Source organism: Pristiophorus japonicus, chromosome 15 (assembly GCF_044704955.1).
Source record: "Pristiophorus japonicus isolate sPriJap1 chromosome 15, sPriJap1.hap1, whole genome shotgun sequence".
NCBI classification, from domain to species: domain Eukaryota; kingdom Metazoa; phylum Chordata; class Chondrichthyes; family Pristiophoridae; genus Pristiophorus; species Pristiophorus japonicus.
The window spans coordinates 160,139,625-160,162,947 of NC_091991.1; the positions used below are offsets into that span (position 1 = coordinate 160,139,625).

Sequence of the window (23,323 nt, forward strand, 5' to 3'; positions counted from 1 at the left end):
TAGCGTTGCTGGTTAAAGAGGAAATTAATGCAATAGTAAGGAAGGATATTAGCTTGGATGATGTGGAATCTATATGGGTAGAGCTGCGGAATACCAAAGGGCAGAAAACACTAGTGGGAGTTGTGTACAGACCACCAAACAGTAGTAGTGAGGTTGGGGACAGCATCAAACAGAAAATTAGGGATGCGTGCAATAAAGGTACAGCAGTTATCATAGGCGACTTTAATCTACATAGACTGGGCAAACCAAACTGGTAGCAATATGGTGAAGGAGGATTTCCTGGAGTGTATTAGGAATGGTTTTCTAGACCAATATGTCGAGGAACCAACTAGAGGGCTGGCCATCCCAGACTGGGTGATGGTTAATGAGAAAGGACTAATTAGAAAATTTTTGTGCGAAGAGTGGGAAGAGTGACCATAATATGGTAGAATTCTTTATTAAGATGGAGAGTGAAACAGTTAATTCAGAGACTAGGGTTCTGAACTTAAGGAAAGGTAACTTCGATGGTATGAGATATGAATTGGCTAGAATAGACTGGCGAATGATACTTAAAGGGTTGACGGTGGATAGGCAATGGTAAACATTTAAAGATCACATGGATGAACTTCAACAATTGTACATCCCTGCCTGGAGTAAAAATAAAACGGGGAAGGTGGCTCAGCTGTGGACAACAAGGGAAATTAAGGATAGTGTTAAATCCAAGGAAGAGGCATATAAATTGGCAAGAAAAAGCAGAAAACCTGAGGACTGGGAGAAATGTAGAATTCAGCAGAGGAGGACAAAGGGTTTAAATAGGAGGGGGAAAATAGAATATGAGAGGAAGCTTGCTGGGAACATAAAAACTGACTGCAAAAGCTTCTATAGATATGTGAAGAAAAAAAGATTAGTGAAGACAAATGTAGGTCCCTTGCAGTCAGAATCAGGTGAATTTATAATGGGGAACAAAGAAATGGCAGACCAATTGAACAAATACTTTGGTTCTGTCTTCACGAAGGAAGACACAAATAACCTTCCGGAAATACTAGGGGACCGAGGGTCTAGTGAGAAGGAGGAACTGAAGGAAATCCTTATTATTCAGGAAATTGACTTAGCGAAACTCGATGGGATTGAAGGCCGCTAAATCCCAGGGGCCTGATAGTCTGCATCCCAGAGTAGTTAAGGAAGTGCCCCTAGAAATAGTGGATGCATTGGTGATCATTTTCCAACAGTCTCTCGACTCTGGATCAGTTCCTATGGACTGGAGGGTAGCTAATGTAACACTACTTCTTAAAAAAGGAGGGAGAGAGAAAACGGGGAATTATAGCCTGACATCAGTAGTGGGAAAAATGTTGGAATCAATTATTAAAGATGAAATAGCAGCGCATTTGGAAAGCAGTGACAGGATTGGTCCAAGTCAGCATGGATTTATGAAAGGGAAATCATGCTTGACAAATCTTCTAGAATTTTTTGAGGATGTAACTAGTAGAGTGGACAAGGGAGAACCGGTGGATGTGGTGTATTTAGACTTTCAAAAGGCTTTTGACAAGGTCCCGCACAAGAGATTGGTGTGCAAAATTAAAGCACATGGTATTGGGGGTAATGTATTGACGTGGATTGAGAACTGGTTGGCAGACAGGGAGCAGAGAGTCAGGATAAACATAGAAAATAGGTGCAGGAGGAAGCCATTCGGCTCTTCGAGCCTGCACCGCCATTCAATGAGTTCATGGCTGAACATGTAAATTCAGTACTCCATTCCTGTTTTCTCGCCATACCCCTTGATCCCCCTAGTAGTAAGGATTACATCTAACTCCTTTTTGAATATATTTGGTGAATTGACCTCAACAACTTTCTGTGGTCGAGAATTCCACAGGTTCACCACTCTCTGGGTGAAGAAGTTTCTCCTCATCTTGGTCTTAAATGGCTTATCCCTTATCCTTCGACTGTGACCCCCAACATTGGGAACATTCTTCCTGCATCTAACCTGTCTAAACCCATCAGAATTTTAAACGTTTCTATGAGGTCCCCTCTCATTCTTCTGAACTCCAGTTAATACAAGCCCAGTTGATTCAGTCTTTCTTGATATGGCAGTCCCGTCATCCCGGGAATCAGTCTGGTGAACCTTCTCTGCACTCCCTCAATAGCAAGAATATCCTTCCTCAAGTTAGGAAACCAAAACTGTACACAATACTCCAGGTGTGGCCTCACTAAGGCCCTGTACAACTGTAGTAACCTCCCTGCCCCTATACTCAAATCCACTCACTTTGAAGGCCAACATGCCATGTGCTTTCTTAACCGCCTGCTGCACCTGCATGCCAACCTTCAATGACTGATGTACCATGACACCCAGGTCTCATTGCACTTCCCCTTTTCCTAATCTGTCACCATTCAGATAATAGTCTGTCTCTCTGTTTTTAGAACCAAAGTGGATAACCTCACATTTATCCAGATTATACTTCATCTGCCATGCATTTGCCCACTCACCTAACCTATCCAAATCACTCTGCAGCCTCATAGCATCCTCCTTGCAGCTCACACTGCCACCCAACTTAGTGTCATCCGCAAATTTGGAGATACTACATTTAATCCCCTCGTCTAAATCATTAATGTACAATGTAAACAGCTGGGGGCAGTACCCCACTAGTCACTGCCTGCCATTCTGAAAAGTACCCATTTACTCCTACTCTTTGCTTCCTGTCTGCCAACCAGTTCTCAATCCACATCAGCACACTACCCCCAATCCCATGTGCTTTAACTTTACACACTAATCTCTTGTGTGGGACCTTGTCGAAAGCCTTCTGGAAGTCCAAATACACCAAATCAACTGGTTCCCCTTGTCCACTCAACTGGAAACATCCTCAAAAAATTCCAGAAGATTTGTCAAGCATGATTTCCCTTTCACAAATCCATGCTGACTTGGACCTATCATGTCACCTCTTTCCAAATGCGTTGCTGTGACATCCTTAATAACTGATTCCATCATTTTACCCACTACTGATGTCAGGCTGACCGGTCTATAATTCCCTGTTTACTCTCTCCCTCCTTTTTTAAAAAGTGGGGTTACATTGGCTACCCTCCACTCCATAGGAACTGATCCAGATTCTTTGGAATGTTGGAAAATGCATCCGCTATTTTCAAGGCCACCTCCTTAAGTACTCTGGGATGCAGACCATCAGGCCCTGGGGATTTATCGGCCTTCAATCCCATCAATTTCCCCAACACAATTTCCCGATTAATAAGGATTTCCCTCAGTTCCTCCTTCTTACTAGACCCTCTGACCCCTTTTATATCTGGAAGGTTGTTTGTGTCCTCTTTAGTGAATACCGAACCAAAGTACTTGTTCAATTGGTCTGCCATTTCTTTGTTCCCAGTTATGACTTCCCCGATTCTGACTGCAGGGGTCCTACGTTTGTCTTTACTAACCTTTTTCTCTTTACATATCTATTGAAGCTTTTGCAGTCCATTTTAATGTTCCCTGCAAGCTTCCTCTCGTACTCTATTTTCCCTGCCCTAATCAAACCCTTTGTCCTCCTCTGCTGAGTCCTAAATTTCTCCCAGTCCCCAGGTTCACTGCTATTTCTAGCCAATTTGTATGCCACTTCCTTGGCTTTAATACTATCCCTGATTTCCCTTGATAGCCACGGTTGAGCCACCTTCCCTTTTTTATTTTTACGCCTGACAGGGATGTACAATTGTTGTAGTTCATCCATGCGGTCTCTAAATGTCTGCCATTGCCCATCCACTGTCAACCCCTTAAGTATCATTCGCCAATCTATCCTAGCCAATTCACGCCTCATACCTTCAAAGTTACCCTTCTTTAAGTTCTGGACCATGGTCTCTGAATTAACTGTTTCATTCTCCATCCTAATGTAGAATTCCACCATATTATGGTCACTCTTCCTCAAGGGGCCTCGCACAATTAGATTGCTAATTAATCCTCTTTCATTACACAACACCCAGTCTAAGATGGCCTCCCCCACTAGTTGGTTCCTCGACATATTGGTCTAGAAAACCATCCCTTATGCACTTCAGGAAATCCTCCTCCACCATATTGTTTCCAGTTTGGTTAGCCCAATCTATATGCATATTAAAGTTACCCATGATGACTGCTGCACCTTTATTGTATGCACCCCTAATTTCCTGTTTGATGTCCTCCCCAACATCACTACTACTGTTTGGAGGTCTGTACACAACTCCCACTAGCGTTTTCTGCCCTTTGGTATTCCGTAGCTCCACCCATTCCGATTCCACATCATCCAAGCTAATGTCTTTCCTTACAATTGCATTAATTTCCTCTTTAACCAGCATTGCCACCCCGCCTCCTTTTCCTTTCTGTCTATCCTTCTTCAATGTTGAATACCCTTGGATGTTGAGTTCCCAGCCTTGGTCATCCTGGAGCCATGTCTCCGTGATGCCAACCACATCGTATCCGTTAACTGCTATCTGCACAGTTAATTCGTCCACCTTATTCCGAATACGCCTCGCATTGAGGCACGGAGCCTTCAGGCTTGCCTTTTTAACACACTTTGAACCTTTAGAATTTTGCTGCAAAGTGGCTCTTTTTGTTTTTTGCCTTGGGTTTCTCTACCCTCCACTTTTACTCATCTCCTTTCTGTCTTTTGCTTCTGTCTCCATTTTGTTTCCCTCTGTCTCCCTGCATTGGTTCCCATTCCCCTGCCATATTCGTTTAACTCCTCCCCAACAGCACTAGCAAACACTCCTCCAAGGACATTGGTTCCGGTCCTGCCTAGGTGCAGACCGTCCAGTTTGTACTGGTCCCACCTCCCCCAGAACCGGTTCCAATGCCCCAGGAATTTGAATCCTTCCCTGCTGCACCACTGCTCAAGCCACGTATTCATCTGAGCTATCCTGTGATTCATGCTCTGACTAGCACGTGGCACTGGTAGCAATCCCGAGATTACTAGGTTTGAGGTCCTACTTTTTAACTGGTCCTTTTCAGAATGGCAGGCAATGACTAGTGGGGTGCCGCAGGGCTCAGTGCTGGGATCCCAGCTATTTACAATATACATCAATGATTTTGATGAAGGAATTGAGTGTAATATCTCCAAGTTTGCAGATGACACTAAGCTGGGTGGCAGTGTGAGCTGTGAGGAGGATGTTAATAGGTTGCAGGGTGACTTGGACAGGTTAGGTGAGTGGGCAAATGCATGGCAGATGCAGTATAATATAAATAAATGTGACGTTATCCACTTTGGTGGCAAAAACACGAAAGCAGAATATTATCTGAATGGCGGTAGATTAGGAAAAGGGGAGGTGCAACGAGATCTGGGTGTCATGGTTCATCAGTCATTGAAAGTTGGCATGCAGATACAGCAGGCAAATTGCATGTTAGCCTTCATAGCTAGGGATTTGAATATAGGAGCAGAGAGGTCTTACTGCAGTTGTACAGGGCCTTGGTAAGGCCTCACCTGGAATATTGTGTTCAGTTTTGGTCTCCTAATCTGAGGAAGGACGTTCTTGCTATTGAGGGAGTGCAGCGAAGGTTCACCAGACTGATTCCTGGGATGGCAGGACTGACAGATGAGGAGAGACTGGATCAACTGGGCCTGTATTCACTGGAGTTTAGAAGGATGAGAGGGGATCTCATAGAAACATATAACATTCTGACAGGACTGGACAGGTTAGATGCAGGAAGAATGTTCCCAATGTTGGGGAAGTCCAGAACCAGGGGACACAGTCTAAGGATAAGGGGTAAGCCATTTAGGACTGAGATGAGAAGAAACTTCTTCACTCAGAGAGTTGCTAACCTGTGGAATTCCCTACCGCAGAGAGTTGTTGATGCCAGTTCATTGGATATATTCAAGAGGGAGTTAGGTCTGGCCCTTACGGCTAAAGGGATCAAGGGTTATGGAGAGAAAGCAGGAAAGGGGTACTGAGGTGAATGATCAGCCATGATCTTATTGAATCGTGGTGTAGGTTCAAAGGGCCGAATGGCCTACTCCTGCACCTATTTTCTATGTTTCTATAAGAGAAACAGAGCTAAAGTTTCAGGTGGGATGACCCTTTGTCAGAACTGGAAAAAGTTAAGAGATGGGACAGGTTTTTAAGCAAGTGTAGGGGCGGGGAAGGGCAGCAAAGAGCAAAAGGGAAAGTTCTGGGATAGGTTGGAAGGCAGAAGAGATTAAGGGACAAAAGGGATGATGGTGCGAGGCAAAAGGAGAGGCAGGCCGAGCCGAAGGGAACTACAAATCCCAGGGGGCACCGCTGGTGGCGCGTGCGCAGACGGACGACGGCCGCAGTTTGTACGGGCGACCGTCAAAGTGCGTGGGCCGCTCTAGCGGGTAGGAGGCGAATATACATGGTGACGGAAAAACGCCCAAAGCTGCTCTAACGTGCCCGGAGCCTTGAAGGGCAGTGCGGCGTCTGAGAGCGAGGTGGACCTGGAGTGTTGCGGAGGCTTTGCCAGTCTGGATTACCGCAAGGTATTGCCCGTCACTCCGAGCAGGCCGCGTGGTTGCCATGGCTCCCTCAGTCAATGTCCCCCTCACACACACACACACACACACACACGGTGCTGGGCCTGGGGAGGGACGCGGGCAGCCATCAATCCGACCCCGGCGCTGCAAGTCTGTTTGGGGCCAACCTACTCATTTATTTTTCATTTAAATTCCAGCTGACCCCCTTTCCTTACACCTGAGCTACAACTTAACCTGAGAAACCTTTTTAATTCTGGGCTACGTACACTGCTTCAGAATTTTTTCCCCTAAAAAATTGAGATGCTCAAATAATCTTAACTAGAAACATTTCATTACTGTTGAAAAATGCTTCCCGCTGTTTAATTGAATTATCCTTTGACACTTGACATCACAGCTCAATCCTTTTAAGTGTATTGCCATTGTCCGGTGTTCTGAGAATTTGCACAACATGCTGTTACTTTTAATAATGAATTTCTAATCGTGCAGTGAGAAAATGGACAATAGTATTGATTAATTAAATGAATATGCTAAACTCACAAATAACTCCTCAAAAGTAGGGATTTGTCAGTATTATCTAACCTAAGCTATCTGTTGTGTGAAAAGCATGCAATAGCCATGGTGCATTGTGACATGTATATAATCAAGAGAAAAAAAAAAGATCTCAAAGTTGCAAGAGCAGTCAGTGAACTTTACATGATGCAATAGCAGTAGGCTAATCAATTTGAGTGTGTTTAAATTCAGTTCGTTAACCAAGATGAAAATAAAAGTAATAGCAAAAGAATAAACGGTGGATCCTGCACCTTCTGGGTATGAGATCCATTTATCTTTTTTAAGGTTGTGTGAGTTTTGAATTTTTGATATTGTAAATCACTTCTACTTTATATGAAGTATTTACATTGTATGTAGAAGTGGTGACGTTAACAGTCCTAGCTTCACACTTAGTATTGCAACCTGCATGTTTAAAAATTAAGCACATTTTACATGAATTCACTCGAGTCTTATCATTTCTCCAAAAGATTTTAAGTCCTGTCTTTTAAAAAAAAAAAATCAGAGTACAGCAGATAGGTCATCCTCTGTGTCAATGTATCATCTCTTAAGACTCAAAAAAGCTTCTATGTACTGGCAATAAATTTATAAATGTAAAGTACAGTCATTGTATACTGGTCACATCACCAAGGTGATTTGCCACCAAGGATAGGATGTCCCTCTATTATGAATTTGTTGACCCTGTATAAATTGTGCTTTTGCACTGATCAAATTCTGGGAACTTTGCAATTTTTGATCTGAACATTGCAAGTATCTTGGCTTTCCATGTATAGTGTCTGTAACAACTTGTTCCTGCGGTTAGTTCCAAGGACATTATTTTTGTTTTGTATGATGGAAAAAGCTAAAAATGGGATTATTAATTGATTTCATTATCATGTCTCTGTTCACAACTTCAGTGGTCTATAGAGCCATCCTGGAGTCATCTGACTGAAGATTTGTTTATCACTTCATTATTACTTTTTCACACCTCATGCAGTTTTCTCCAATTATGTTCTATTGCCCACTGTCCTTTTCACTGACTTAGCTCTGCAACCTCAGTCTGGCCAACTGAGCATCTTTCATCACACTAAAACCTTCAATTGTCAGATTAACCCTCTTATCGCTTATGATTTTTAATGAATCATGGAATGTGATAGCATTAAAAACTGGTCACCTGGCCCATCAAGTCCATCTTTCTCCCTATGTGGAACCAAGGTCTAATCCTACTCTTCTACTTGCAACTCATAATCGTTACTGTACTTTAATATGTTACTTTTGTAAATATTTCATTGAATTAATGTCATCTGATACACATCTTATTCTTACTTTTAAAGTGCTAGAAAATAGAAACCACTATTTTCAAAGTTTTCTACTTTCAACAAGTGGTACCTTTTTCATCCATAAAAAGATGGCTGTAAACTTACTGTTTGTTTTACAGGCAGTCAAGCCACTACCATTTGAAATCATAATTTTGCCTTGATTTAATTTGAAGTTATTTGCTTTAATAGGAATCGCTATGTTGAAATGTATTATAGTATTGTAAAAATATTGTCATGATACAAGACTGTTCTTGACCCTGAAGGCAACACTCTTTAAATTAACTCTGGAAGATTGCTATACACTGCAGTGACTATTTACTTCAGCTATTGCTAGGGCTAATTGACAAAAACATTGTATTTGATGCTTTGTTAATAAAATATTTTTAGAATAGCTGTAGCGATCTTCAATATTTTAGTATTTTACACAGCTAGTAAAATAAAATTAGATTTAAATGCTACCTTAAAGCTTCTTGCAGCAGAATCATGCTTTAATTATTACTCTGTATTATAGTCCAAATGTGAGCGCATAAAGTTAATATAAGAATTATATGTAAGAATGACTATAATTTGCTTACTACTTTGATTCTGGTACTTTTAGAATTTACAGTCGCTTTTGCAAACCACAACTATTTTAAATTAAATTTGACTTTCTTCTCCTTCACCATCATATACTTATTGACTGTGTTGACCCTTTTTATCACCTGTAACATCATGCTTAAGTTTTTTTGATCCACTGATGGGAGAATTTCTTTCTTTCCACCGTTTTTTAAAATCCATCTCCTGCTGTCGTGAGAGCATTGACTAGAGAGAGCACAGTTCTACAAGTGGCAGTGCCTCACCCACTTGGCCTTTCATGTGTTAGCTTCAACTGACTATGTGACTGTGGGAGACATCATAGTCAAACCTTTTCTCACGTGACGTGCACTTTTGGTAGGAGTCGTTCGATGATGATCAGCAGTGAGAACCATTAAATCTTTTCTGTCCCAAACCCAGAGTGCTTAGGCTATCACTAGCCTGACTGAGATCAGCTAACTCACCAGACACGGAATCATACCTGCGGTCTTCCTGGTCTATATGGGTGAGGTGCTTACTGCTTTAATCCACTGAATCATCATGGAAGTTTTTTTAATGACTTTTCTAAAGTTTAGAATAACATTAAACAACTAAAAGTTGTATTTTTCTGAATTGAGCCGTATTTGCTTTTGTCAGAAATTGAAACTTTAACAATATTTCTTTCAGATCGATTTTTCAATAATGGCAGATGTTTTCAGCTACTTCGATTGGACAGACCTGAAATTTAATATCGCTATCCTGGCTGTTGCTTTCAACCCATTGTTCTGGAATACTGTGAGTATTGGATGTTAGTTCGACTGTTCTGTACATTCACTCTATTCTCTACTTGATGTATTATCATACAGTTTGTCAAGATTGTCACACATTCCAGAAATCGCCACCCCGATACCACGACGAGAGAGATATAGGGCCCAAGTTTCCACATGATTTGCGCCTGATTTTTAGGAGCAACTGGTGGAGAACGGACTATCTTGGAAATCGCAATTCTCCCCATTTTTTTTTCTGCAGTTCTAGTCAGGTAGAACAGTTCTACTTTGGAACAGAATTTTTTCTTCAAAAGGGGGCGTGTCCGGCCACTGACGCCTGATTTGAAAGTTTCCACAGTGAAAATGTACTCCAAACTAAGTTAGAATGGAGCAAGTGAAGATTTTTGTAGAACTGAAAAAACCTGTTCTACACATTAAAAAATCAGGCGCAGGTTACAAATTAGGCATCCAGAACGAGGAGAGGGGGGGGGGAAAGGAAACTCATTAAATTCTACAATAAATCCTTATTTATACTTCTACAAACATTATACAAATAAATCCAACCTGAATAAACATTTATAAGCAAAGAAAAGATTAAATAAACCATCTTCCTACCTGTGTGAAAGTGCTTCAGGCACAGAGAATGCTGCAGGCGTTCGTTCCCGCGGAGGGGAGGGGGGGGGAAGGAAACAGCCGTTCGTTCCCGCGGAGGGGAGGGGGGAGGGGGGAGGGGGGAAGGGAATAGCCGTTTCGTTCCCGCGGAGGGGAGGGGGGAGGGGGGAAGGGAATAGCCGTTTCGTTCCCGCGGAGGGGAGGGGGGGGGAATTAAACAGCCGTTTCGTTCCCGCGGGGGAGGGCGGAAGGAGAGAGTGAGAAGGCTGCAAGTGCTGATGTGCTGATGGCAATATGCTTTTATTAAAAAATGTTCAAAAATTAAACAGCTACAAAGAACTACAAAAATGGCCGAGTGCCAATGTTTTTTTCACACTGCGCGTGCGCGAACGCTCCAACGCGCACGCGCAGCGTTGCCGGCAGGAAAACAACTAATTTAAATAGTACCCGCCCCCTCCCACTTACAAAATCGGCGCGAGTGTAGGCTCCGCCCCCCTGGGCGCTGCGCCAGGCAGACAAGGAGCTGCAGAACGCTCCAGAATCGCGAGTTTTTTTTTTAGGCGCCGTTTTAGGCGCGAAAAATGGGCACCCAGCTCGGAGGGGCGCCCGTTTTTTATCGTGTGGAAACTTGGGCTCATAGACTTATTCATATAAAATGTAAATAATTGCACCTGCTGTATATTCATAGGATGTATCCAATAGGTCCCTGACGAACCCATGAAAAGATGCTGATTGGCTCAAATTTCACATTCACTAAAAGGCATTCAAAATAACAAACTATAAAGCATCAATGTTTTTACAGTCTGAATTCATTAAAAAGCAAATAATGAACAACTACAAAACCTACCAATCAAATCCTTGAAAAAATGAAGTCCTTCAAGTGGCCATGTTAGTTCCTCATCACCCCTGCATATACCCCTGAAAATATTGTTTATTACATAATAAACACAAAACATTAAACAACTTTTGTGAGTAAAAACCAACATGTTGTCTCATCCCAGCACATAAAGTTCTTCAATAACTCCTCCCTCCCCTTGGAAAAGGCCTCCCATCTCTCAGGATCCATAGGTTTGCTTCTGCTCTGTTCCCAGGGCTTGAAACCTTGAGCCCCGATATTTCTGTGGCCTCTGCAAATATGCAAATTTTCAGGCCTCTGCACAAGTGCCCTCCGTGCCTTCACTCAGAATCTCCTGAAGTTTCTGCTGCATGAGGTATTTTCCTCCAACCTCACTTAATGGTTCAAGTTGTCAATGCACTGCAGAAGCTCAAGAGACAGCAGAAACCAAAAGCACTTTTCCCTACTGTGACGATAGCAAATTCAAATAGATACTATGAAATACATAATTTTAAATAGAATACAAAATGAAAAAAGCTATTTATAAACAAACAATGCAAAAAAAAATGTAATGGAAAAATCAAAAACTGACACAAAAATGTAAATAGAAAGTCAATGCGAATACAAAAATCTGAACTGAAAAAATTAATATCAAACCAAAATGAGAGAAAACATTTTTAAGATTTTTTTGGGAAAAGACCATTTTCCTGTATTGGAATTTGTAAAAATTCCCAAGAGCAACATTACAGGAGTTCACCTAATAGTTTTAACACTTTCACTTGCACTACATCATTATCATCATCATAGGCAGTTCCTCAAAATCGAGGAAGACTTGCTTCCACTCTAAAAATGAACAGTCCAATACGGGAATTACAGTCTCTGTCACAGGTGGGACAGACGTCATTGAAGGAAAGTGTGGGTGGGACTGGTTTGCCGCATGCTCCTTCCGCTTGGTTCCTGCATGCTCTCGGCGACGTGACTCAAGGTACTCTGCACCCTCCCGGATGCTGTTCCTCGACTTAGGGCGGTCTTTGGCCAGGGACTCCCAGGTGTCGGTGGGGATGTTGCGTTTTATGAAGGAGGCTTTGAGGGTGTCCTTAAAACGTTTCCTCTGCCCACCTTGGGCTCGCTTGCCGTGTAGGAGTTCCGAGTAAAGCGCTTGCTTTGGGCGTCTTGTGTCAGGCATGCGAACAATGTGGCCTAGTTGAGTGTAGTCAGTGCTTCGATGTTGGCCTGGTCGAGGACGCTAACGTTGGTACGTCCGTCCTCCCAGGGGATTTGCAGGATCTTGCGGAGACATCGTTGATGGTATTTCTCCAGCGATTTGAGGTGTCTACTGCATATGGTCCATGCCTTTGAGCCATACAGGAGGGCGGGTACCTGCCCTTGCACTACAGATGCTGGGGTGTCCCACCTCTCTAGCCTGCTGTTTGTGGACAGTGATAGAAGGAGGGGGAAAATGATTTGTATAGAAATATCAATAAATTGCATAGCCAGTTGGGATGTGAAGAGAAATAAGAAAAGAAGGAAATAAAAAAGAGGCAATTTACACTACAATAACCAATGCAGTGTTTCCTTTATTTTCACAATGATGGTAGCATGTTGCCTTGTTTTCAATCCCTACTCATATTGTGTATTTGGGCCTTCCACAGTAGACTGAAGCATGGGCAGAGAACACTGCTCATTAATCTCTCACTGCCAGTACAGTAGTTAATGATTTTTAATAATTGATGAGAGCTGATTAGATAGTATACTATTTTTAGTTGCTAAGATGTTATTAGTGACTCAGCGGCCCATCAGAATTTGTTTTCAAGTTTGAAAACTTAATCTTTTTTGATAAGGATTTGCACTAACTTTTAAATGACAGCGGCAGTTCAACCTTGCCAATGTAAGACCACGTCTATCAGGTGGCTGTGCCAACAGTGTAGAATGACTTTTTGCCATTTTATGTTGCACTTTTAATATTGGGTCTATGTCCAAGAGGGCACAGCACCAACAGAAAAAGTGCACTATAAATGCAGGTGTGATCAAGAGTCAGATCTCTACTAAGAATTGTGTTGTTAAGAGGTGAGTTGCAGTGCTGCACAGCTATATGCAAGATAGGCTTGAGATGGTAATGCATACAGTAAAAGCAAGTGCCTCTGGCTGGTTCATATGTTAATTGGATACAATACAGCAGCGTATACATTGTTTTTTTAAGTAATTTTAATTTTGAAAAATAAAACCTTCATTTTGTAACATCTTTGCAAGATCAAATAGAATTTAATGGGCCCAAGTTTCCACATGATTTGCGCCTGATTTTTAGGAGCAACTGGTGGAGAACGGACTATCTTAGAAATCGCAATTCTCCACATTTTTTTTTCTGCAGTTCTAGTCAGGTAGAACAGTTCTACTTTGGAACAGAATTTTTTCTTCAAAAGGGGGCGTGTCCGGCCACTGACGCCTGATTTGAAAGTTTCCACAGTGAAAACGTACTCCAAACTAAAGTAGAATGGAGCAAGTGAAGATTTTTGTAGAACTGAAAAAACCTGTTCTACACATTAAAAAATCAGGCGCAGGTTACAAATTAGGCGTCCAGAACGAGGTGGGGGGGGGGGGGGGGGGGGGAAGGGAAGTCATTAAATTCTATAATAAATCCTTATTTACACTTATACAAATATTATACAAATAAATCCAACCTGAATAAACATTTATAAGCAAAGAAAAGATTAATTAAACCATCTTCCTGCCTGTGTGAAAGTGCTTCAGGCAGGCCTTTCGGGACCGAAGGCTGAACAGGCCGGCCCGAGACTTCGGGCAGGGCCCGTCCCCAGCACCAGATTTACAGGTAGGTGGCGTTGGGTTGGGTCGAGTCGGGGAGGTTTGGTTTGGGTCGGGGGGTGGGGGGTGGGGAGAAGAGAGCGGGAGAGCGGGAGAGGGAGGGAGGGAGGGAGGGAGAGAGAGAGAGAGAGAGAGGGAGAGGGGGAGGGGGGGAGGGGGGGAGGGGGGGAGGTCAGGTCGGATCCAGTCCGGGAGCGGGAGGGGGGTCGGGGGGCGGGAGCGCGGGTCGGGTTGGGTCCAGTCGGGGGGGCGGGGAGCGGGAACAGGAACGCGGGTCGGGTCCAGTCGGGGAGCGGGAACAGGAGCGCGGGTCGGGTCCAGGCGGGGAGCGGGAACAGGAGCGCGGGTCGGGTCCAGTCGGGGAGGCGGGGAGCGGGAACAGGAGCGCGGGTCGGGTCAGTCGCGGGGGGGGGGGGCGCGGGTGTCGGGTCTGGTCCGGTCCGGGGGCGGGGAGCGAGTGTCATAGAAACATAGAAAATAGGTGCAGGAGTAGGCCATTCAGCCCTTCGAGCCTGCACCGCCATTCAATGAGTTCATGGCTGAACATGAAACTTCAGTACCCCCTTCCTGCTTTCTCGCCATACCCCTTGATCCCCCGAGTAGTAAGGACTTCATCTAACTCCCTTTTGAATATATTTAGTGAATTGGCCTCAACTACTTTCTGTGGTAGAGAATTCCACAGGTTCACCACTCTCTGGGTGAAGAAGTTTCTCCTCATCTCGGTCCTAAATGGCTTACCCGTTATCCTTAGACTGTGACCCCTGGTTCTGGACTTCCCCAACATTGGGAACATTCTTCCTGCATCCAACCTGTCCAAACCCGTCAGAATTTTAAACGTTAAAATGTCGGGTCTGGTCGGCGGGGGGAGCAGGAGCTGGCCGTGGGAGGAGCCTTATTCACGCAGCCCCAGTGAGGCCATTCAGCCAGGGCTAGGGGCTGTGTGCTTCGGGCCCCTCCCACACAGTTCGGCGCCTGGAGCTACTGCACTTGCGTGCCCACTGTAGCGCGCATGTGCGGAGGTCCCGGCACTGTTTTCAGCGCAGGGACCTGGCTCCGCCCCTCCACAGCTCGTGCTGGCTGCGCCGAGGGCCAGAGGACCTGCAGGTAGGTGGAGAATACCGAGGATTTTTTTAGGCGTGAAAAACGGGCGTCCAGGTCGGGACTGCGCCGTTCTAGGCGCGTGTGGAAACTTGGGCCCAATATGCTGATAGGAGATATTTTTGTACAGTAGATTGTGTGTTCTGCTTTCCTGACATTTAAAGGTCAGATTGACAGTCTTTGTTTAAAACAGTAGTGAACTTTTAAGAGCTTATCTGTACTTAGCTTTATTCCTTTTAAAATAGCTGGCAGCCCTCTGGTCTATCACTCAAGTGGTAATTCTTCATCTGTAGTTTATAAACTGTGTGTCAGCAGCACATTTGCCTGTAGAGGACATCACAGCTAAGCCTAATCCTCGCCCTCACCCAGTGTCCACACATGCACACTTCGCAGCAAGGAGCACTAGATTGGGAGTGGGAACCCTGGCTGATAACTTTCTCTACTTAGGAGCACCGAGGGCTATTAAAACACTCCAAATGTGGCCCTTGCTGGGAATTGGCTAACTCCATGCATGGTGAGAATTGAACCTGAGATGTCTCTGACCTGGAATAAAACCCAAAAATTTGCAGTATTTTGCTTTTATACTTCTCTGATCTGAATGACTCGGTTGCATACAATGGGCCCAAAATTCCACATGGACTTTTTTTGGCGAAGTTGTAGCGATACGTCCGATTTTTTTTTTTGTGGCCCAACTGCGCCAAACAAAATAGTTCCAAGTTTCGCGGGATAACCTTTCATTTTGGAGTGGCGCAGATGTCCTTAAGCTCTGTAGTTGGAGCTTAAGGACTGCCCCGAAAAACTGAGATTGCCAGGGTAACGAGGGATGTTTGAAGGGCTGAGGCACAAATAAAGCATTTTCTCTTTGTAAAATAGATCACTAAATGAGACTTGGGACAACAGACTGAAATCTCAATATATGAAACAATATGAAATTCCTTTATTTCTTTTTAGCATTTATAGATTTTTTTTCACCTCTACAGTGCCGGTGCTGCTGCAATCCCGGGCCGAAAGGCTCCACCCGCCACCGGCCTGCTTCTATCCTGGGCCGCAAGGACTCCGCACCGGCCAGCACCTATCCCGGGCCAAAAGGACCCCACACTGGCCCACTGCCATCCCGAGCCAAAAGGACCCCACACCGGCCCACTGGTATTCCGGGCCAAAAGGACCCTGCATCCCCCTGCCGTGTCTTCAGCTCATTTGAAACAATTGTGCCTTCTCTCCACCGATTTTCTCTTCTCTGCGCCGATTTCCTTAAGTGTAAGGTTTTTTAGAAGGGTGCAGTGCGCTGCTGTAGAAAAAAATCTTACTTGGTCAAACTCGCTTAAATGGCCAGAAATGGCGCATCTGGCCGGTTCCGCCCCCAGTAACGTAAAAAAAATTGGGAACTAAAAAAATCGGACCTACCTACTTTAGAATGGCTCAGTAACTTTGGTGAAACTTGCAGATGCTCAAAAAAAAACAGTGGAAGCCAAAGAAACGGCACATATTGGTGGCGAAAATGCAGCCTATAAACTGCATTTACCTATTAAACCATCAGTAGTGCTACACATTAACCATTTTATTGGTAAAGGAGCGAACTTGGCATGTAATGCATTATTTCTACCTTTGATCTTTTGACATTGTTTTGGAAAGAAGTGCTGAGCACTGATAGTTATAATCTGGTTTTCCCATTTTTTTCTCCCTTGTTTTTTTCCCTGTGGTCTTCCCAAGCTATCTAACCTGGAATTTGCATTTCTCTCTGATGTGAGACGGAATAGTGTGTAGGATGAAACTTGTGTTCCATTTCTGTATTGCTCCAAGTCAGTATGGATTTATGAAGGGGAAATCATGCTTGACAAATTTTCTGGAATTTGAGGATGTAAGGATGTAACTAGTAGCGTGGACAAGGGAGAACCAGTGGATGTGGTGTATTTGGAGTTTCAAAAGGCTGGTGTGCAAAATCAAAGCACATGGTATTGGGGGTAATATACTGACGTGGATAGAGAACTGGTTGGCAGACAGGAAGCAGAGAGTCGGGATAAACGGGTCCTTTTCAGAATGGCAGGCAGTGACTAGTGGAGTGCCGCAGAGTTCTGCTGGGACACCAGCTCTTTACAATATACATCAATGATTTAGATGAAGGAATTGAGTATAATATCTCCAAGTTTGCAGATGACTCTAAGCTGGGTGGCGGTGTGAGCTGTGAGGGGGACGCTAAGAGGCTGCAGGGTGACTTGGACAGGTTAGGTGAGTGGGCAGATGCAGTATAATAGGGATAAATGTGAGGTTATCCACTTTGGGGGCAAAAACGCGAAGACAGAATATTATCTGAATGGCAGCAGATTAGGAAAAGGGGAGATGCAACGAGGCCTGGGTGTCATGGTTCATCAGTCATTAAAAGTTGACATGCAGGTACAGCAGGCGGTGAAGAAGGCAAATGGTATGTTGGCCTTCATAGATAGGGGATTTGAGTATAGGCGCAGGGAAGTCTTACTGCAGTTGTACATGGCCTTGGTGAGGCCTCCACCTGGAATATTGTGTTCAGTTTTGGTCTCCTAATCTGAGGAAGGACGTTCTTGCTATTGAGGGAGTGCAGCGAAGGTTCACCAGACTAATTCCTGGGATGGCAGGACTGACAGATGAGGAGAGACTGGATCAACTGGGCCTGTATTCACTGGAGTTTAGAAGGATGAGAGGGGATCTCATAGAAACATAAAAGATTCTGACGGGACAGGTTAGATGCGGGTAGAATGTTCCCGATGTTGGGGAAGTTCAGAACCAGGGGACACAGTCTTAGGATAAGGGGTAGGCCATTTAGGAGGAGAAACTTCTTCACTCAGAGAGTTGTTAACCTGTGGAATTCCCTGCCGCAGAGAATTGTTGATGCCAGTTCATTGGATATATTCAAGAGGGAGTTAGATATGGCCCTTACCGCTAAGGGGATCAAGGGGTATGGAGAGAAAGCAGGAAAAGGGTACTGAGGGAATGATCAGCCATGATCTTATTGAATGGTGGTGCAGGTTCGAAGGGCTGAATGGCCTACTCCTGCACCTATTTTCTATGTTTGGTGTTACACCCTCCTCAAATGTAGAATGTTTTTAAAGTTGATCTTTTGGAAGTTGGAATTAGAAGACTTTTCAAAGATTGAATTTGGTGCTCACGTCTCATTTTAATGTAAGTGTATAACAAAAATAAGGATCATGTAATGGTGTAGGAACTGATTTGATGTTGGTAGCTGCTTAAGAATAGTACGAAACGACAGAACCAAATTATCATCATTTTCTTAGGCCGTCCCTTGGAATCGAGGAGGACTTGCTTCCACTCTTAAAATGAGTTCTTAGGTGGCTGAACAGTCCAATATGAGAATCACAGACTCTGTCACAGGTGGGGCAGATAGATGTTGAGGGAAGGGGTGGGTGGGACTGGTTTGCCGCACACTCTTTCCGCAGCCTGCGCTGGATTTCTGCATGCTCTCGGCGATGAGACTCGATTCACTCAGCGTCCTCCCGGATGCACTTTCTCCACTTAGGGCGGTCTCTGGCCAGGGACTCCCAGGTGTCAGTGGGGATGTTGCACTTTATCAGGGAGGCTTTGAGGGTGTCCTTGTAATGTTTCCTCTGCCCACCTTTGACTCGTTTGCCATGAAGGAGTTCCGAGCAGAGAGCTTGCTTTGGGACTCGTGTCAGGCATGCGAACAATGTGGCCCGCCAAGTGGAGCTGATCAAGTGTGGTCAGTGTTTCAATGCTGGGGATGTTGACTTGGCCGAGGACGCTGATGTTGGTGCGTGTGTCTCCCAGAGGATTTGTAGGATCTCTCGGAGACATCGTTGGTGGTATCTCTCCAGCAACTTGAGGTGTCTGCTGTTCATGGTCCATGTCTCTGAGCCATACAGGAGGGTGGGTATTACTTCAGCCCTGTAGACCATGAGCTTGGTAGCAGTTTTGAGGGTCTGGTCTTCAAACACACTTTTCCTCATGTGGCCAAAGGCTGCACTGGAGGCGGTGTTGAATCTCGTTGTCAATGCCTGCTCTTGTTGATAAGAGGCTCCCAATTTTGGGAAATGGTCCACGTTGTCCAGGGCACGCCGTGGATCTTGATGACTCGGGGGCAGTGCTGTGCGGCGAGTACAGGCTGGTGGGGGGACCTTTGTCTTACAGATGTTTAGCGTAAAGCCCATGCTTTCGTACGCCTCAGTAAATACGTCGACTATGTCCTGGAGTTCAGCCTCTGTATGTGCGCAGGCGCAGGCTTCGTCCGCGTACTGTAGCTCGATGACCGAGGTTGGTGTGATCTTGGACCTGGCCTGGAGACGGCGAAGGTTGAACAGATTCCCACTGGTTCTGTAGTTTAGTAGTTTAGTTCCACTGAGCTCCTCAAGTCTCGTCGCCGAGAGCGTGCAGAAATCAAGCGCAGGCAACGGAAAGAGCGTGCGGCAAACCAGACTCCCCACCCACCCCTTCCCTCAAGGACTATTTGTCCCACCTGTGACAGAGATTGTGGTTCTCATATTGGACTATACAGCCACCTAAGAACTCAAGTTAAGAGTGGAAGCAAGTCTTCCTCGATTCCGAGGGACTGCCTATGATAGAGCTGGCCAAATAGAGCTCTGCTATTTGTACTTAAACGTGCAAAATCAACTCATTAACATCAGAAAGTTTTAATATTAGAAAACAGCTGATGTAATTGTTGGCTCTTTGCCAACATTGGAAGCTTTAGGCATTCCAACAGACCGTTTGGGATCTTGGTTTTAATCAAATGACCTTGTGCCGGCTGCAGTTATATTGCGATTGGCACGAAGTCTATTTTAAGTCGTCTTGCTCTGCTTGTCAAACTCCTAATCACCCTCAGGCCAGCTATTTCAAACTGGAGTTATACTATGTTTTGCGCATCTGCGTGACATGAAAACCACATTGCATTAACATAGAACCTGCAATAAAGTTGCCCTATTAAATATATTAATGGGTTGAGCAACATGGATATTCTGTAGTGAGCTTCTCAATAGAATAAAACCATAAAATTTTACAGCACAGGAGGCCATTCGGCCCATTGCGTCTAAAAATGCTATGTATGTAGGCTCATTCCCCTGCCCTTTCCCTACAACCCTTTAAAATATTTTGTTTTATCAATATTTATCCATTTTCCTTTGAAAAGCTATTGTGGATTCTGCTTCCACCACTGTTCTAGAAGGGCATTTCATGTAATAACCAATGTTTTACTCACATTGCTACTCACCAGCTTCTCCATTGTAAATACTGCGTAGGCGTGGAAATTTAAAGGGACCACGCACTAAAAGAAACAGGTTACACAGAACAAATTGCAGCTTACAGGGAACATTGATAACAATCCCCTTGTATAAAAAATATTTCTCCTCACTTCTTTGTTCTAATGCTATACAAATCATTAGTTAAGTCACAGTTAGAATATTGTGTCCAATTTTGGACATCTTACATTAGGATGTCTAGACCATGGAGAGAGTGCAGAAGAGAGTCACTAAGATACCAGAGATGAGATGCTTTGGTCATGAGGAAAAATTAGAAATTACATGGAAAGACTAGGGAAAACTGGGGCCCTTTTCAATAGAGTAAAGAAGTTTACATGGAGATTTGATAGAGATGCTCAAAATTATGGTTTTGGTAAGTAAATCAGGAAAAGCTATTTGCACAAGTTGTTGAATTGGTAACTAGAAGGGTTGAATTTTAAGATCATTACCAAAAGATCGGGAGGTTAGGAGACAATGACCTTCTATGCTGTTTAGTACACTATGGTTTCTACTTATTCTTCCTCCTAAAATGTATCACCTCACATTTCTCTGGATTATATTTTGCTTGACATGTATCTGCCCAATCTGTTAACTTGTTTTTAATCCTCCAGAAGTTGGTTACGGACAGCTTTGCATTTAACTAAGGTTCCTGTATTTGACATGCTAATTTTCATATATAATGTTTTCTCTACCCAGATGTAGATCACTTGTTTTGTATCTTCTTAAAAGTCTTGTATTTGTGCATAATCCTTATGAAATCACATTTCTCACCTTAACAATTTTGTGTTCGCATTTTCTATTGTAAATTTGTACATCCAGATTTATATCGTAAACTGCCTATGTATACTCGCTAGCTTGTAATTGCACAATCTGACCACCTGTATTATCTTTTCCCCACAAATCACTCAAAGTGCTTTCTGAATATCTTTGCTCCCCTTTTCCTCAGCAACTGAATATTGTTATATCCAAAATAAGGGCATAAGCAAAATGTAAAAAAATTTAAATTACATATCTCAAAATAATTAGATTGCATTTGTCCATTGCATTTTTTTAATGGCTTCATCAACTTCTTCCAAAAGCCTGAACTAAGATTTGATATGTTTGCTCCGAGCTGTGACTGAGGTGAATGCAGGTAGTGCAGTTGGAGAACGTGCAGTTTCTCAGGCCACTATTTTCCCCAAGAAAGAGACCTGGCGTCCACTCACCTTTACGAACGTTTTTCTCTCCAACCTCAGTGCCCAAAAAAATGGCAGTTTAGAAGAAATTAACTCTATTTTTAGCGCTGCGCTACCAGAGTCCATTTCGGGGGGTGCGGAGCTGACGTCGTGCGCCGAAAATAGACTGCGCATGCACTTTTTAAAAAAAAAAACACACTCACTGCGCGTGCACTGTTCCAAAAAAAAATTCAGCACGCATGGAGGACCATCGGCCAGTGATAGCAGCGGGTCGGATCGGCTGCGTTGAAAAGTTTTCTGAAGGAAGGCCCTTCTTGATGTGGTGCTTTGCCTGCAGTTTGGGAGAAGAGGCTACTCTGCATTTTTTTAAATTGTGCCTGGAAGGATCTTTGGCTATTTGCCTGCTGTTTTCTCTCCCATTGAAGAGGCTTAACAGTAAGTTTTATTTTGGCTGGCTGACTAATAACCTCCAGTTGTTTGCTCCAAAAAGCATGGAGGACCTTCGGCCAGGGATAGGAGCGGGCCAGTGCCGATTTCCTAAAATGAAGATTGGGTTTTTTTCAAACGGTTTTCAATGTCCATGCGCGTGGTTTAAAACAAAAAGGTGGTGGGGAAAGTGGTCTTAATGGCCAGAAACGGCACGTAATCACCTTTTCAACGTAGACCAGTGGCAGAATATATGGTGCAAAAAATTCTGGCGTTGATGGTCGCCGCCCAAACATTAGGGAAACTTAGATCTTCCCATCCACGCCAGAAAAATCGCTGGGCGCCGACCAGAGGCCGAAGTTTCCCAGGATGCAATCAGTAACTTGAATATTTTTTGCTAGTAATTTCTACACATTTTTTCATAATTATTTGTAGAAAAGCTGGATGATGCTTTTAAAAGCTTTAATCTTAACCTCTAAATTGAGTTTTTTTTAAACAAAGAAAATGTGTGTTGTAGATTTTGTTTTGCATTCAATAAACTTCAGAAAGCACATTAAGCTGTGCGAGAAAGACTGTCTTTCCTAATTTATTTTGAGTTCATTTTAAAGGTAAAACATATTGCTTGAATCATCCCTAATGATCACCTGTGTTATGTTGACAGTTGGAACATAAAAGTCCTCAAATTATAAACACCTGTCAGAGAGACGCAGAGAGAGAGCAAGAGATATAAGGGACCATCTGTGACTGATCCCAATCTTCTGCTGTTAAGTTCAGCGGGAGACCACCGGAACCACCAGAGAAACCACATAGAGGCCCCGCAGAATTTCCAGGCAGTAGTATTTGGATCAGCCTTTCTTAGAACAACCTATTCTGAATGAGTGGGTTTGTGTATAAAACTGCTTATTCAATGAGGTTTACCAATTGCAACATTCAATTAATTTGTTATTTCAAAAACGTAATATTACTTTAAGGTGCTCAGTCATGGTACTGTGTCTTCTTTTCAGCTGTTACAAATGGTATATAAAGAGCCTATGGTAATAGATAATTCATGTGTAAACTCAAATATCATCAAGAACAGTTTGTCAAAGTCTTGCACAAATGGATAAGCAGTTTCACAGAATGAAACATCATTTGAGTATTTGACAGGACTAAATACTAATTTGGAATTATTGTATTTTGCTTGAAACTGTTAAAATTACTCACTATTGGTTAAAGATTCATATAGACAAAGTGAAGGGTGCTGAGGTAGCACTGAATGTCAGAGAATCAATGCTGAAACTCATGGAGTTGGATTGAATATGGGTTTTTTCCTCACTCGGTTCATTTTCTGATCTGAACTGCATGGGTGGGATTGTTGAATTGAAGCCTTAGTGTCTCACATTTTTGTAATTTATATAAAAAATTATACTGACACAAATTCTGGTAAATGACTCAATTTTTATACAAGTAATATACAAAATTGTTTGCAGTTTTCTCTTTGATATAAACAAAACTCAGTAATGGAAATTTTCAATATTGATTTAAAAACACGGAGCAGAAAA

The 23,323-nt window shown here is 43.4% G+C and overlaps 1 protein-coding gene across 3 annotated transcripts in view; it reads left to right on the plus strand.

Moving 5' to 3' along the window:
• The first annotated feature begins 6,234 nt into the window (after window positions 1-6,234).
• Window positions 6,235-23,323, plus strand: part of pemt (phosphatidylethanolamine N-methyltransferase) — a 137,587-nt gene continuing 120,498 nt past the window's right edge. The window contains exons 1-2 of one of the 3 annotated variants that reach the window (XM_070901208.1): window positions 6,235-6,419; window positions 9,497-9,604. In XM_070901208.1, coding sequence (XP_070757309.1) covers window positions 9,512-9,604 — 93 coding nt within the window. In that variant the 5' untranslated portion in view covers window positions 6,235-6,419; window positions 9,497-9,511. Of the gene's footprint in view, window positions 6,420-9,496; window positions 9,605-23,323 lie in introns of those variants that run through there. The other 2 variants (XM_070901209.1, XM_070901210.1) reach the window with 2 other exon arrangements.